General features: G+C 43.6%; 1 protein-coding gene across 5 annotated transcripts in view; it reads left to right on the top strand.

The window, feature by feature from the left end:
- LOC126291575 (BTB/POZ domain-containing protein 17) overlaps positions 1-17,984 on the top strand; it is a 127,875-nt gene that overhangs the window by 10,752 nt on the left and 99,139 nt on the right. For 2 of the 5 annotated variants that reach the window (XM_049985109.1, XM_049985110.1), the window contains exon 2: positions 4,557-4,659. In XM_049985109.1, the coding sequence (XP_049841066.1) occupies positions 4,557-4,659 (103 nt within the window). Of the gene's footprint in view, positions 1-3,567; positions 3,784-4,466; positions 4,660-17,984 lie in introns of all 5 variants that reach the window. The other 3 variants (XM_049985106.1, XM_049985108.1, XM_049985107.1) reach the window with 2 other exon arrangements.

The raw sequence follows: 17,984 nt of genomic DNA, 5'->3' as shown, positions 1-17,984 counted from the left end.
TCGGCAATTCTGTGTATTGACATATCCTGTCAAATGGAAGTGGGCTTTGTCTGTCCACAAAATCTTCCACAGCCAATCATTGTCCACTTCCATGCGAGCAAGGAATTCTAAAGCAAAGGTCTCTCTTGCTGGAAGCTCAGCAGGAAGCATCTTGTGCACATGACTAATTTTGAATGGATATCAAAGAAGAATGTTTCATAGGATTTTATGCACTGTGCTCACGGGTATGTCCAATGTTTAGGCAGTTCTCTGTGCACTACACATTTGCACACCACCACTCATCTCCTCCTGCGTTGCTGTGGCCACTGCTTCCACTGACATCAAATCAATTCGTTTCCTCCCTCTACCAGATTGCACACCAAAAGAACTCGTCTTTTCGAATTTCCGGATCTTTTTCTCTAGACCCATGGCAGTCATCAGACGAATGCCTTTTTTCAAACCCTTCAGTGTTCAGAACTTCTGCAGAGTGATGTGTGCACAGGCATCATTCTTGTAATACAGCTTTACAGATACAGCATGATCATGCATTGAGACAGTTATGGCAAATGTCACAGATGCAAAAGGAGGAAAAGCCATGTACTCAGTGTGTTTATACCAACTTTAATGGGTCTCTCGCATGACAGGTGTTTTCATTTACATATTCTGAAATGTACAGCACCATCTATTGATCAATTTTCACATTATTTTTTTTTTCTTCTGCTTATGTTTTCCCTCTCCTCCAATAATATTCCATTGCAATTTGACCTCATTGTGACCAGTGGTGTTATTACTAAAAATTTTAGCTTTAATTATAATCACCCCATATAACTGTGGAAAATGTTTATTGCACATTTGTAAATAAACGTTACACCTTACTTTGGTAGAATCCTCTCAATTTGGACTCCTTCTTGTCACCTTTTCCGGCTTTCCAGGCCGCCCCCCCCCCCCCCCATGCACACGCACACACCCTCTCCCCTCCGCTCCCGAGCTTTTCTTGCCCTATTTTAACCCTTTCAGCTCATCCACTTCGTTTCCATACTGCTTCTGCTTCCCTTTCCACCGCCTGCTTCCCTTTCCACCGCCTGCTTCCCTTTCCACCGCCTGCTTCCCTTTCCACCGCCTGCTTCCCTTTCCACCGCCTGCTTCCCTTTCCACCGCCTGCTTCCCTTTCCACCGCCTGCTTCCCTTTCCACCGCCTGCTTCCCTTTCCACCGCCTGCTTCCCTTTCCACCGCCTGCTTCCCTTTCCACCGCCTGCTTCCCTTTCCACCGCCTGCTTCCCTTTAATCCCCCTTCCTCCTTCCTCTCATGCTTCCTATCATAGGAATTGTATTGATTGCTCAGATGTTACTGTTTACTTTTTATTTCATGTAATTACTTCTGCATGTGATCTTACTGTTGTATTTCTCTTTATGCATGACATAGACAGGTCCATTTTTAATCTAAAAGTGTAAAAAAAATAACTAGGCTTGTAGATATCTTTTAGTGGCATGTTTTTTTAACTTTGATTAAACATTTGTTTGCGGTTTGCGCTCATGTTTGGCATCCTTGCCACAACTGTGCTATGGAATGGCAGCACTATGTAGGCTACAATGTAGCAATGCAGTGTTGTAATTTAATGAAGACATATTGACATTTTCATGCCTTATGGCTTGTAGATCTTACCCTCTTTGGATCTGTAAGTTGGACCTTAGTATTACATCATATTTTGTGTGTAGATAAGCACGTATACAAAGTGTATGTATGTACCACACACATTATGTAATCTGTTTCATACACTGCTTGTTTTGTAAGACTGTGAATTGCTATGGAAACAATCTTTCCCAAAATAAGATAATCACAGCCCAAAGAGCCCCCCTGCCCCCCTTCCTTAGGTTTCCTAGTAGCTTCCAGTTTGACCAGTATAATTCGTTAACAAATGTTACTTGGGACCATACGCATATGTATGCATTTCGTTTACTGCTATTTTGTCAGACATTTTATAGGGCAAACATTGGTATGTAGTGTCGTGATGTGCTGTCCATTTATGCTTTGCACTCATATTCAAAGCAAACATGTGTTTGGATAAATTGGAATTTTTACTTTTATACATAGGTTGGTTTGAGAATGGGCATAGCCCAAAACTGGTCAGCTACTAAACAAACACCCATATTAGTTGCAACTCTGACTGTCCCTTTTTTGCACCACAGTCACTAAAATTCCTTTATTGATTGATAGTTTCACCTCATTGTGGAGCCCTCTTCAGATTAAAAAGATAGTAAATAGCATATAAGAGGAGAACAATAGTGAAATTCCTTTGATATTTAAAGTTACATAATTTGATACGCACCAGTAAAAATTATTACTTAATTCTGTGTCTGTCTGCCACCAGACATTACACATTGTCGTAATGTGTTGAGCTGAATCGCTCTTATTGTCATGTACATACTGAAAAATGCATAGGTTGTGACAAAAATAAAGATGTGCCAAAGCATATTTGGATAAGTGGTATGTTCGTATTTTTGATCACGATCTAGAAAATTTTCCAGTGTGTACATGACAACAAGAACTATTCAGCTCAACAGGTGGTGGTGGTGGTGGTGGTGGTGGTGGTGGTGAAAATGCCTGGTGGCTGATACACACAGAATTAAGTAATAATTTTTATTGATATGTTTCATGTAATGGAAGTTTGAATATTAAATGTATTTTTCTATTGCTCATCTCTTATATGATATTCCATGTATTTGAGATCTGTCATTGAGCTGAAACTAGTACGGTAATTAATAAGGAATTTTAGCAAACTTGACCTAAGTTTTTTATCCACAAATTTTGACACTACGGATCACACTATTTGACAGTGGCAGATGACATAAAGTTATGCAAATAGTTTGTTACAAAATATAAAATGCAATGGCTGAAATTCAATAATTGTGGAACATATAGAATTACTAAAGAACTGCATGAGTACTTCACTGAGAACTATTTAAGCAAATAATTTGAATTAAATCCACTGAACTGAAATGGATGGAGACAAAAGCAATAACATCAGCGAAGATGCAGTGAATGAAGTGGTGTCAGTGAAATCTATTCAGAACTACTGAACATACAATTTAGTGAAAATGTGAGTAATGAAATTTTTTCCAGAGTTCCTGCTTCTCATGAATCATTAATTGCTGGTTGCTCCGGAAGTAGTGGAGAGATGCAGAGTGAAAATTCGTAAGACAGCAGTTTATATGCTGCAAATGCGGTTGATTTATTTTAAGTATGTTGTGTGTTGTACTTATTGGTAACACAGTTTTTTGTCTCCCAGGAATGTAAGGAGGTAATTGTTACTGAAATAGTGTAGTTAGTGGTATTGTTCTGAAATGTAAATAGCTGTACCAAGTGTTTATTTAATCTAGGTTAAAGTGTATTTACAGTAATTGGCAGTTCTTGTGTTGTGTGGTGATATTGGCAATTAACTGGTGGTGGTAGCAGGCAACCAGGTTATAGTGTACAGTAGTCAATGAGTAAGTCTGTATCTAATGACTGCTTTTGGCAGAAGATATGAATCAGTTAAGTTTGTTTTCAATATGGAGAGTGCCAAAAATAACTTTTACTGTATTTTTAGGTTGGTTACTGGTTTTTGCATTTAGCTACTGAATGGAATAAAACTATATGCTGACAGACTGACCAGTAGTAAGGACGAGCCAATTTTGGCTTGGGAAGTGGAAATTTGCCTGTCAGTTTGTGAAGCCAACGAATCTCAACATGAAAATAAGATTGCTGTAATATATGGATGTGTAGGGTAGCCCAAGATATATGTTCATCATTGCAGTAACTCCACGTATGTTGTATTTTCAGTTTTGCAATGATGTGATTAGATTCTGGTGTAATTGATCAAAATACTACCTAATTTTATTACGAACCATAAAGAATTATAAATGCACATTGTAATTTCATATTGACAACTGACTCGCAATTTGTTGTATTTACTTTCCACAACACATCACATCACACAAGTTGTTACTGTCATTAGCATGCAAGACAAGAGCCGTTTTACCCTTAATGTATCTACTGATGAACAATTTTTTAGTTTGTCCGGCTATTACTGCTTTGATTTCTTGATATAGGAATTTCTGTTTATTACTGCAATCTTGATGTGGGAACTCATATTGCTGTAAAGAATTTGTTACTTCTTTGTACTTTCCTGCAAGTCTCTTTGTCTCCAGCCCATTATTTCACTTGTTGCACTTGATCTAATACTATAAAAAATTAGTAATAATATATGTAAATATGTAAGTGATCAAGAATATCACTTCCTGGAGCAGAATACAGTACTAATAATTTAAAAACCACCAATATGAGTTATAAATTAAACTATCATAAATATATTCTGGGAAATTTAAAGTAAGCTGCATGGTAGATTTGCAGACAGTATACACTTATTCTTTAGCTTTATGCTAAGTTATTGGTCATTAATATGGGCATGCTGTTAACAGCTAACATTTTATTGATTATATACTGCAGGTCTTAAACTGCCAATATGAGACGGTATAGAGTCCAATATGGAACCTTAATACCGCAAGGGAATAAGAGGGGTATCTGTTCACGTGGCAGGATGTTCCGGTCTCGGTCCCCGGAGCAGCTGAAGACCAAGAAGACTGGGTCATGGTATCCATGTTCATCGAATTCCAAAGGCCTCGCAGCAGGTGATGTGGAAGTAAGTGTGACTGCTTTCAAATCATTCCTGGACATTACTGAGACTTCAGCACTGTTCCATAATTCTGCCTCTAGCAGAGTGTTTACACATGCCCAAAACCTACCTACACATATCTCTCTCCCTCTGTGTGTGTGTGTGTGTGTGTGTGTGTGTGTGTGTGTGTGTGTGTGTGCGCTAACGTGTGTGCGCGTGCGCTAACGTGTGTGCGCGTGCGCTAACGTGTGTGCGCGTGCGCTAACGTGTGTGCGCGTGCGCTAACGTGTGTGCGCGTGCGCTAACGTGTGTGCGCGTGCGCTAACGTGTGTGCGCGCGCGCTAACGTGTGCGTGCGTGCGCGCGCGCGCGAACGTGTGCGTGCGTGCGCGCGCGCGCGCGAACGTGTGCGTGCGCGCGCGCGAACGTGTGTGTGCGTGCGTGCGTGCGCGCGCGCGCGCGAACGTGTGTGTGCTTGCGTGCGCGCGCGCGAACGTGTGTGTGCGTGCGTGCGTGCGCGCGCGCGAACGTGTGCGTGCGTGCGTGCGTGCGCGCGCGCGCGCCAACGTGTGCGTGCGTGCGTGCGCGCGCGCCAACGTGTGCGTGCGTGCGTGCCAACGTGTGCGTGCGTGCGTGCGCGCGCGCGCGCCTGTGTTTGTGTGTCCGTCCATGCGTTTATATATGACAATAAGTAACAGTAGCAGATATTATTTCAAAAACAAATGTCTGCAGTTCTTCGATAAAAAATTATCCAAATTGGCCCTCAAATCTTCTATAATATTTTCAAACCTTCAACATACCGACTGTCTAAGTAAGGGCACATATTGCTGCATTGTCAATGGCAAAAATATTGATGGTCCCAAAATATTCTCAGTAATTTTCAATACATGCTGTGCTTGTGAGATTGGATATTGATGATTTGACAATATTCACATTTCAGATGGTAACAGAGCTTCATGAACCAGGCACATTGTATTAGTGTGAACTGTTGGTTTTCAGTTTGTCTTTATTCCTTGTTCTAGATGTAGGTGGTTCACTGCTCTACTTCTTAAAATGAGCATCGAGGTGATGCTTGAATTCATAGTGTGTCACTCAGAAACAAAGTCTCTGAGCAATTAAGTCTTCAAAGGAATACATATGAAATTTCTGCGTATGTGGAATTGAAAGACATGCACGCAAGACAATTTTATGTGCCTATGTGGGAGTAGCCATTATATTTATAATTGTAGGGTGGTCACTGAAGCGTTCATTGTGTCATGTCTTTAGTTATTTGAAAACATAATATTGTCTTGTTTAATTAAATGGCAGTGTGGAGAAGTACTTCCACTTCAAAAAGTACATCATATGCAATGATTAGTAAGATGTGTGTGAAATGCATGTCAGTTTCACCAGATAACTGAAGAATGTTTTAAGGTAATTACCTGAATATATTCTCCCTGAGCATAAATGTTTGCTGCATTTTCCATACCAATTTTCCTAATTGTGTTTGCTAATGTTACAGCACTAAACTTCGAGCATTTGATTGACTTACATGTTGCTAGAAATCTCAAAGTTGGCTCCTAATCTCTAGTCAAATGTGATTGCATCTCTCAGTATATTTTGCTTCATTGTTTTACATCTTATCAACAGCAATAATTCATCACACAACGCACTACTCATCCAAAAATAGTTTATGAAATATTTTTATTTATTTATTCATACAGGGATTAACTCCCAGTGATGGGACCATGTGCAATGAAAATATACACTGAGGGGACAAAAGTCATAATATAGTGATACGCTAATATGCAGATGGTGGTAGTACCGCATACACAAGGCACAAAAGGGAAGTGCATTGGCGGAGCTGTACTCAGATGAGTCATGTGAAGAATTTTCCGACATGATTACGGCCACACGGTGGGAATTAACAGACTTTGAACAAGGAATGGCAGTCGGAGCTAGACGCATGGGACACCCTATTTCAGGAATTGTTTGGGAATTCAATAGTCTGCAGTTCACAGTGTCAAGCGTGTGCCGAGAATACCAGATTCCAGGCGTTACCTCTCGTCACTGACCACAGACAATTCAATGGTCGACTGCTTTCACTTAACAAGTGAGAGCAGTGGCATTTGCGTAGAGTTGTCAGTGCTAACAGACAAGCAACATTGCATGAAGTAACTGTAGGAATCAATTTTGAATGTATGACAAACATGTCCACGAGGACAGTGCTGCAAAATGTGGCATTAATAGGCTACGGGAGTAGATGACCGATGCCAGTACCTTTGCTAACAGCACAGTGTTGCCTGAATTGCCTGTCCTGGGCTGGTGACCGTATTGGTTGGACCGTAGGTGGCTGGGAAATTGGGGCTGGTCAGGTGAGTCTTGATTTCAGTTGGTAAGAGCTGATGGTAGGGTCTGAGTGTGGCACAGAGCCCATGAAGTCAAGGACCCAAGTTGTTAACAATGCACGTTGCAAGCTGGTAGTGACTTTGTAATGGTGTGTACCGTATTTACTTAGAATGGATCCAACTGAATTGATCACTGACTGGAAATGGTTGTATTGGGCTAATTGGAGACTATTTGCAGCCATTCATGGACTTCCTGTTACCAAACAATACAGAACTTTTATAGGCGACAACGTACCATGACACTGTGCCATAATTGTTCGTGATTGGTTTGAAGAACATTCTGGGTAGTTCGAGTGAATGATTTGGTCACCAATTGAACATTTATGGGAAATAATCAAGAGGTCAGCTTGTGTACAAAATCCTGCACCGGCAACACTTTTGCAATAATGGACAGCTATAGAGGCAGCAAGGTTATATTTCTGCTGGGGACTTACTATGACTGGATGAGTCTGTGCCACATCGAATTTGTGCACTATAACGAGTATAAGGAGGTCTGATACAATATTAGGAGATATCCCATGACTTCTGTCGCTTTACTGTACACACAAATAGTATATATAAGTGTGTTTTTATGAGGATAGAACGGGTGATCAGCTAAGACCTTGCTGAAGGAACCATTTTGCCTGATATATATAGGAGAACCACTGAAAATTTCAATCACTGTGGCCAGACAGAGGTCATTGTCTGAACAACTGCACTGTCTCATTCACTTGGTTCCTATTGTACAATGTTCTCCTAATTGTCCCCAGTTTGCACCAGATAACTTATAATATGAAACCAAGTTTATCACAGCAAACACTGTTGATGTCTGCTGATGACACCTGTACCATGAACGTACTGCTATGCCACTTGCACTTACCCTAGTCAGTTCAAAAAACTGACTTCAGGCTGACAGACATGCAGCTACCTCCCATGCATGTCTTCATGTCCTTTCTTCAGTCTGAAAACTTGAGTCAGCATCACCCCCCCCCCCCCCCCCTATCCCCCATGATTAGTGATGTGGTAAGCTCGGGAGAATGACTAGATATTACTATCATGCACTATAGATCTTGGAACATGATTTTCTTGTAAAAGCATTACATTGTGCTTGTGTATTGTGATGTGATATGGTGATGCACATGCCCTTTCATTACTGACCATTACTGCGAGTCCTCTAAGTAATTTGTAATTTTGTAATATGCATAAGTTGTGCAGTGTGTTTTTAGCTGCATTTTTAAACAGTCGTATTTTAGTAATATTTTCCCTCTCCTTGGGCAATTTGTTATACAACTTTACTCCCTAATAGAAAATTCTATTTTTGAGTTATTTGCTTGTTTTTACATTGTAAATGTAAGCACAACTGGCTCATCCATGGTTATGTAAAGTACTGTAACTGAAATACTTGTGTTTTTCCCGACCTTTTAGGTCACTGGTTCTGATTTCAGTCACTAAATTAACATGTGACAAGTTGTTCCTTTTTTCTCAAACAGTGGAAACTCCAGGTAGGAATTCGAGCAAGCGAGCGCATGCATCTTGGACCGGAATGCAACTGGGAATGTTACTATCACATGAGAGGAAAGCAGCAATATGGAGGGGCAGGGAAGGGGAAGGGATAGTAGTGTACAACTGGGGAGAGAGAAAACACTGTCCAGTGGGGTGTGCAGGTACTACACTGCCAACAGGTGTAGCGTCAGGAGGTTGTGGGGCTGGGAGGAGGGGGAAAAAGGAGAATAGCAAAGAAAGCCAACAAAAAAGGAGGGAGATAAGAATGGGGAGGAGATAATAGGACAGAGGGGGTGGAAACTGTTCGATGGAGATTGTGGGAACAACGTGTTACCATAAGCAGAGGCTGGGATTATTATGGGAACGGAGATGTTGTAAGGCTAATTCACGTCTGTGCAAGTCAGAAAAGCAGCTGGTGGAGGGAAGGATCCAGGTGGTTTGGGTAGTGGAGCAGCAATTGACATCAAATGTGTCATGTTCAGGTACATGTTGTGCCACAGGTTGTTTTATTAGTTTAAATAGCGTGTGGTTGCTGATTTTTGTCTGTTCATTTATTATGTGTTTCTTCTCAATAGCGTCTGGTTGCTGATTTTTGTCTGTGTTCTCTATCATTGCTTTTTGAATTTGTAAGTTTTCTTGTAGGTGTAGGAGATGTTTCTTGTTGCTGAGGCTGACTGCTTTCATGACCTTTTCCATTGTGGTAGGTTGGTGGTTTTCTTGACGGAGGTGTCCTGCAAATTATGAATGGCTGGTGCCATATTTCCATGCTCTTTTGTGTTGCTTATACCTTAGCTCGAAAGTTCAGCTTGTGTGTCCTAGATACTGAGCATCACAGCATTTGTCTTCCCTTTTTAGACATTTCTGTAAAGAGTTGTTGCTTTGGTGTGCTATTTTTGTTTCTTGAGGCTGTTTCCAGTTCTGTGTGCCAGTTTGTTTCTGTATGCGAGTGTGTACCAGCTTGTCTGGTAAGTTTCTGTGTTGTTCTCTCATTCTGGAGTGGTGGCGATGTGTGTGTGTGTGTGTGTGTGTGTGTGTGTGTGTGTGTGTGTGTGTGTGTGTGGCGGGCACGCGCGCGTGTAGCGAGTGATGTCCATCTCTGGATTTGTGCATTTGTTTATTTGTTTCCTTTTTTGTATTTTTCTTTTCTCTGTTTTGTTGGTATGTCCAACTCCTTATTATAGTTGTGTCTGTCAAGTGGTAATGTGTTTAATCTTTGCGTCATATATCTGAGGGCAGATTCTTTTTGGACCTATGGGTGGTTAAATGATTGATGTAAGATTGTGTCTGTTGTGTTGTTTTTCCTGTAAATGATAAATGAGTGTCGATTAATTTTGTTTGTGATGAATACATCTAGGCCCGTTTGTTCTGTCCCTAAGGTGACTTTAAATGAGGGGAAAAAAAAAGTACTTTACAGGTTACAGAGAAGCCTCCCCCCTCCCCTCCCCCCCTTAAGGGCACACACATGCACACACACGTTTGTGTTCTCTCTCTCTCTCTCTCTCTCTCTCTCTCTCTCTCTCTCTCTCTCTCCCCCTCCCCCCATCTCCCCTCACCCCTCTTTCCCTCCCGCCCTTAAGCACCAGACTAAGAGATCGATAGCAGGCTCCTCGAGCACTATCAAAGCAAACAAAACACAAACACATCACACAATAACAAAACCAAATGTGCAAACTGATGATAGGACAATGCACAGAAGTGTAAATGTGTGAACTGGAGTGAAACTGTGTTTTGCAAAAGCAATGCAAATACTCAACACATACACATGGAAGATGAATAAGACTGGAATAGACAATAAAAAAAGTGAGCAACAGAAAGAACAAAAACTGTTTACAGTAATAAGTAAGGCATGTGAAATGTTAATGATCAAAACAAGCGAAGTCGTAAGAGACTGCTGAAGACACTTTAAAATAAAGTTAAATGCATCTGGTGTGAATGACTTTTTTATTAAAGTTGCTAAACACAGCAAAAATTTATACAGCTCCTAAAATATTTAAGCTTTCGGACGAAGTGCTTCTTCCGAAATAGAAAACACACATACATTCACAGAAGCACAACCCAAACACACACAACCACTTTCTCTGGGCCACAGCACCCAATTAATATTTATTATTATTATTATTATTATTATTGTAACTTGGCAAGATCAGGTAATAAAATTTTCAGGTGTGAAATTATTTAAAATTTCCATCTTTTGCCTGATGATATTGATGCACAGTTGGAGTTAGTCGACATTCAGGATTCAGTGAGCTTGTGTAACTTTTCGAGTTGTTCACCAAACATTCAAAATATTGCTGGAAAAAAGATTCTTCAGAAGACCATAGTTCCTTGCAAAGACAGGTAAAATCATCATGGTCTTTCAGTTTACAGTTGATATGATATAACCTTTTTCTTCACTTTCTCAAGGAGAATACAAAAAAAGTGACTGTCAATTGTCATCATTAATGCTAATTGCACAGTATCTGAGTCACTCTTAATGAGGACCATTTAACAACCATATCTCTAAGCCCTTCCCACATTCTGACTGCAGCAGGCAGTAGTATGTTCTGCTGGCCTGGACAGCCCACTCGGTTTGGCACTTAAGCTGAATTTCACAAATAAATTTTTAACAACAATGCATCTTGGAGTAACTATCTTCCACAATGCACTTTCTGCAGTACAGCCTATTATCTAAAGAAATTAATGCCATTATGGACTTTTAGTGTCATTAATTTAATAGTCGAACCTTATCCTATAAAAGTACACAGAAATTTTTTTCTATTTTAACCAGCCACAGATAGGAATACAAGTTTCCTAGCTTTGACTATTCATCTGAAACCATTATCTACACCTAATTTAATTTGTAATTGCTCTCATTATCAAAATTGGCATTATCTTTGGCAAGTTATTTTAAATGCACACTCTCATTGTACATATTAACTTAATGTTTCAAATGTCTCTTTGTATTCCAAAATTTTTAATGTATGTTTACTCAGCACCATACTAAATTCAAAAGATGTATGCCTGTGTGAAATGGAAGGCACTGCAGTGATATTGTTTTGTAACTAAAATTTATAAGAACAACTCCCAATTAGAGGATGAACAATAATACAAATGTTTAAGAGCTACAGGCTACAATTTTTGTAGCTGTAATTTTGGTTTTTGTTAAAAAATATGAGTTATGTCTTACATTTGTTACATTCCAGTTTTGTGTATTCGTTTTTGATTGGTAGTAAGTTCTATTCTTAACAGTAAAAGTAAAAAGAGTATTACAACTAATACGCAGGGATGCAATATTCAGCAGCTGAGCGCACAAATGAAAGTGTAGCATTGCATGCTGTATTAACATTTTATTCTCATTTCTTTCCAGCTATTTTGTGGAGTAAGTTTCATTGGTAGGTTCATGTCTGATCGGGGATGACACCAAGACTGTTAGGAAAGTAATTATGGGAAACTTCAACCTTATCAATGTATCAACTCTTGGTTTGCTCTTTATTGTTGGTATGGAACACAGTCATCTGTTTTACGTGGACTATTGCACAGAAACAAAAGATGTTTTTTAAGTAAAATGGACAAGGTGTGCCAGAAACACCTGACAATTTTTAAACTATCTTTCACGGACACATACTGTGCGGCACTATAATACTGTGTGCCATATTGGGCCCTGTTCTCTGGAATTCAGTTAACATGGAATGCTAACCTGGGAAACAACACATTGCGGCAGTAGAGGAGTTTATAAAGACGAAATTTATCACAACTGCATGATGCAACTTTTAACACAGGTCTAATCAACGTGATGACCGTAGTCACAGTACTCTGTTTGTATGAGTATTGAAATGGTGTCTAGATGGAACTGTGATGGACAGAAAAAGGTTCCGGATGTCCTCGTTCCATACATAGACCGGAAAGACTGTGGACGTGATCGTCCATAGTCTTTAATGATCAGGTCACGAGCAAGCTATCGCATTTAGGTTTGAGGATACCGGCATTCTCTGTATAATGCACGAAGATCTTCACTATCGTGAGTATGATACTTGAGTTGTCCATACGCTTACTGACAGGGAAAAGACCACAAGACATCATTTTTGTAATGGGTTCTGAAGAGCTGCAAAACGTATTGTGAACAGGTTACTGATGTCAGTTGAAGCACATTTCCACTTGACCGAGTATGTAAACAAATGGAACTGTTAATTCTGGGCTGCACATACTCCATGTGAATTGCTGGAATGTTCTATGCATAGTGCAGAAGCTATAGTATTGTGCAAAATTTTATCCATGCTTATTATCAGTCTTCTTTTTTATGAGCGAGCCACACTGTAGCAATAAATTCTGAGTGTCACGCAGCCCTTTTGTAAACATTTCAGAATTGTGAAGTAAATTACGTTCCAGCAAGATGGGGTAACAACCCATACTGTGGGTTTTCATATGGCAGTCCTGAATGAAATATTTCCAGGAATAGCCATTTCTCACCTAGTGGACATCAACTGGCTTGCTCATTTGGTCAACCTGATTTTGTGTGTGTGTGTGTGTGTGTGTGTGTGTGTGTGTGTGTGTGTGTGTGTTTGTTTGTTATCTTAAACAAAGAAAGTTTATGAGCAACTCTCAACCAGTATCGATGAACTGAAAGGTTGAATTCATGAGTGCATTTGGGAGGTCCCAAATAAAATGTAGCAGTGCATTATGTTATCTCTTCCAGACAGAGTACATGAACGTGTTACTCAGAATGATGGATATTTATCATATGTTATTCTCAGGATACAGTGATACTAATTCTCCATAAAAAAGAGAATGTATCTTTACCAAGAAATGTGTACACTTTTCCCTGATTGTTGTTTTTATTTTCAAAACCATCAGATATTTTGGCACTCCCTCCCCAGCAGTCAACCAGTTCTGCATGCGTGCGCACGCACACACACACACACACACACACACACACACACACACACACAAAAGTTTCCCCATCACCCCAGTTCCCACAACCCCCGAAGATAGATGTTGACTGTGGATACTGTATCACACACACAGTCCCTTTGACTGTTCAGAGATGTCACTAAACCCACACAAAGATGTTAACAACCATGCATGAGCAGCAACTATTATAAAGAGGTGGCAGACAGCCGATTGGTTCCAGTCATGCTACTGGGAAGGAGGTACACAGCTTGTATTGTCTGTTGTTCAACCATGCCTAGACAGTCAATACCGCAGTCCAATTGCGTGTGCATTGTTACTTTGTGCCAGGAAGGGCTCACCCCCTGCGGATTCGGGGGTTAGAATAGGCCCGCGGTATTCCTGCCTGTCTTAAGAGGCGACTAAAAGGAGTCTCAAACTTTTCGGCCTTGTATGATGGTCCCCTGTTGGGTTTGACCTCCATCTCTCAAAATTTTCCGAAGAGCGAGCCGATTGGGGAAGGGCGCCTTACTTGGTGCATTGTGTCCATCTTGCGATCAGACCTTTCGCCAGCTTATACACCGTTGAACTGCAGTCCTGTCCGCTCTCCATCTCTTGGGCATGACTCTTTTTCTGCGTGCCGATAACACCTTGCACTGTGCAGTGCCTCTTTCTGCACCGACGGCGACCATGGGCCACATGTTACCTAACATCCAGCATGGTAGCCAGTCCGTTGTGGTGGGGCCGCCATGTACCCTGTTGGTTGTAGCCCCCTGACAACACAGGGATCGCTCTACTGATGCCTGCGCCGTTAACTCCCCACGTATGCCAAGGAGTAGATGCCTATCCTCCTGGGGTATCGGGACTCCCGGCAATGGCCATCCTGCCAGGTGGCTCTTGCCGTGGCTGGGTGGCGCCCGTGGGGAGGGCCCTTGGTCGGAGTAGGTGGCATCAGGGCGGATGACCCGCAATGAAGCGTGGTACATCGTCTCGTCTCTCGCTGGTGGCCAGCCGCCAGCAGTCTCTAAGCATTCTCGGGCTCAGTTTAACGCTCAGAAGTACGATCCGAAAACATTCCCCTCCCTGGCCACACCGTGGGAGGAACATAAGTCTCAGGATGGCAGTAGCAGTTATTCACCCCGCTTCTTAGTTTGTACGAGGGTTGATGGGGAGTCTTTTCTCTCCACAAAGCCTCAGTTCTTCGTCGAGCATGTAGAGGACAAGTTTGGGGAGGTGGAGGGCTTGTCAAAAATGCTCTCTGGGTCAGTCCTGATACAAACGGCATCCTCTGCCCAGTCACGACGGTTACTCGCTTGTGACAAGTTGGGGGATGTTGCCGTTACGATCACACCCCTTAAGAGTTTAAATATGGTCCAGGGAGTTATTTACCATAGGGATCTTCTTTTGTAGTCTGATGAAGAGCTGCGCGCCAATTTAGAGCGCTGAGGTGTACATTTCGTCCGGCGCGTTCATAGGGGTCCAAAGGAAAATCAGATTGCTACCGGTGCCTTCATCTTGGCCTTCGAAGGGGATACATTACCGGAAAAAGTCAAGGTGATGGTCTACCGATGTGACGTTAAGCCCTATATCCCTCCCCCGATGCGGTGCTTTAAGTGCTGGTAGTTCGGCCATATGTCTTCTCGCTGCACTTCCAGCCTCACATGTCGAGATTGCGCACGCCCATCACATCCCAATACTCCATGTGCCCGGCCTCCCATCTGTGTCAACTGCGGGGAGCACCATTCACCTTGCTCGCCAGACTGCCGAATTTTCCAGAAAGAGCGTAAAATCATTGAATACAAGACCCTGGACCGACTAACCTATACTGAGGCCAAGTGGAAATACGACCGACTCCATCCTGTGAGAATGACATCTTCCTACGCTGCTGCTACAACACCTGTGCTAGCCCTGTATGTTTCTCCAATTGTGGCCGGATTGACGAGTAGTAAAACTCCTCCTGCCCCCTCGCCAGTGGGGGGCTCTACCCACCGGGTTGCTCCTGCGCCACCTACCTCAGGAGCAACACCATCCCACCCATCAGGGACATCTGTCCCCACATCTAAGCCGGAGTAGTGTCCAACTTCACGATCCTCCTCCGTCCCGGAGACTGAATCGGTGAAGCCCTCCCAGCCGGTGCGACTCAAGGAACGGCGTGAGAAACCCAAGAAGAGCTCTCAGCCCAAGGAACTCGCGGTGGCAGCCATCCCACCGCAACCTTCCAGCTCTGCGTCTGAGGATGCGGTGGAGATTCTGGCGTCCGCTGAGGACCTCGATCTCGCCGGTCCATCAGACGCCATGGAAAGCACTATCACAGGTGCTAAATCGGAGGCAGCAGGTGACCCAGCGGCGTAATCTCCCTTCGCAGTCCCGTCAAGCCTTTCTCAGCCATGGACAACACCATCCTCCAATGGAACTGCAGCGGTTTCTTCCACCATCTAGCTGAGCTCCGCCAACTTATCAGCCTTCATCCTTTCCTCTGCATTGCTCTGCAGGAAACTTGGTTTCCGGCAATGCGATCCCCTGCCCTCCATGGCTATCGGGGTTATTATAAGAACCGGGCAGCTTATGAAAGGGTGTCTGGTGGCATCTGCATCTATGTCCCGAACTCTCTTCACAGCGAGTCTGTACCTCTCCACACACCTTTAGAGGCTGTCGCTGTTCGAGTGTGGACGCCACAGGCTGTTACCGTCTGCAGTCTTTACCTTCCACCGGATGGTGACGTCGCGCAGCATGTCCTGGCTGCTCTGATAGCTCAATTGCCTCCACCTTTCCTGTTACTGGGCGACTTTAACGCCCATAACCATCTATGGGGTGGGTCAGTGGCAACAGGTCGAGGCGCCATCGTTGAGCATTTATTGGCGCAGCTCGATCTCTCGATCTTAAATGATGGTGCCTTCACACACTTCAGTGTGGTGCATGGCACATAGTCCACCATTGACCTTTCCATCTGTAGCCATAGCCTCTTACCGTCTGTCCAATGGAGAGTGCATGACGACCTGTGTGGTAGTGACCACTTTCCGATCTTTCTGTCACTGCCACAGCGTCAGTCTTCTGGGCGCCCTAGCAGATGGGCTATGAATCAGGCTGACTGGGACTTGTTCTCCTCCACTGCCGCTATTGAGCCTCTCTCTAACGATGCCATTGATGCAGTGGTTCAATCGGTCACCACCGGCATCGTTACTGCCGCCGAATCTGCCATTGCCCGTTCTTCTGGGTCCCTTCGGCGGCAGACTGTGCCTTGGTGGTCGCCTGAGATCGCTGAAGCGATTAAAGCTTGCCGGCGGGCGCTCCAGCGTCACAAGCGACATCCCTCAATCGACCACCTTATCGCCTTCAAACGGCTGCTTGCGCGAGCCCGCTGCATTATCCGCCAACGCAAGCAGGAGTGCTGGGAGCGGTATGTGTCCACCATTGGCCTCCATGTCACTCCATCGCAGGTCTGGGCCAAGATTCGCCGCCTCTATGGCTATCGGGCCCCTGTCAGTGTCCCTGCGCTCTCACTGATAGAGCAGTTTGTACTGACTCCGACGTCATTGCAAACCGCATGGCAGAGCACTTTGCTATGAATTCCGCTTCTGCCAACTACCCCTTGGGCTCTCGCTCCATTAAGGAGCGGATAGAACGTCGGAGTCTTTCTTTTCGCACTCACCATCCTGAATTGTACAATGTTCCATTCAGTGAGTGGGAATTTCGAAGTGCCCTCGCCGCTTGTCCTGATACCGCTCCTGGGCCAGATAGCATCCACTCTCAGATGCTGAAACACCTTTCAGTGGACTGCCAGCGACGCCTCCTTGATCTTTACAACCGCATTTGGGTCGAGGGTGAGTTTCCGTGCAATGGCGGGAAAGTCTTGTCCCCATTCTGAAACCAGGGAAGAACCCTTTGGAGGTGGACAGCTACCGTCCCATTAGCCTCAACGTTCTTTGCAAGTTGCTTGAACGGATGGTGAGCCAGCGCTTGAATTGGGTACTGGAGGCCTTCTGGCTTCGTCTCAGGGTGGGTTCCGTAAAGGCCGCTCCGCCGCCGACAATCTGGTGAGCCTGGAGTCGGCCATCCATACTGCCTTTGCCCGCCGTCAGCATCTGTTTGCTGTTCTTTTCGACATGTGGAAGGCGTATGATAAGACATGGCGTCATCACATCCTTTCTACGCTTCATGGATGGGGCCTTCGGGGCCCTCTGCTGATCTATATCCGCAATTTTCTGTCGTATCGTACCGTCCGCGTGCACGTCGCGGCCTCATATAGTTCCTGCCAAGTCCAGGACAATGGTGTGCCACAGGGTTCTCTTCTCAGTGTGTGTCTGTTTATAATAGCTATTAACGGGCTCGCTGCGGCCGTGGGAAATACTGTCTCCGCTTCCCTGTGTGTTGACGACTTCTGCCTTTACTACAGCTCTATTGGCATTGCAGCTGCTGAACGTCAGCTACAGGGCGCAATCCGCAAGGCGCAGTCTTGGGCTGTAGCACATGGTTTTCAGTTTTCCGCAGCCAAGACCTGCGTTATGCATTTCTGCCGGCGACACACTGTTCACCCGGAGCCGCGGCTTTATCTTGACGGCGAGCTTCTTAAAGTGGTGGAGTCACATAGGTTTTTGGGGATGGTTTTTGATGCCCGTTTGAC

Source organism: Schistocerca gregaria, chromosome 9 (assembly GCF_023897955.1).
Source record: "Schistocerca gregaria isolate iqSchGreg1 chromosome 9, iqSchGreg1.2, whole genome shotgun sequence".
Classification (NCBI taxonomy): Eukaryota; Metazoa; Arthropoda; class Insecta; order Orthoptera; family Acrididae; genus Schistocerca; species Schistocerca gregaria.
Note: the sequence above shows the minus strand (reverse complement) of the source record. Positions and strands in the feature narration are given on the sequence as shown.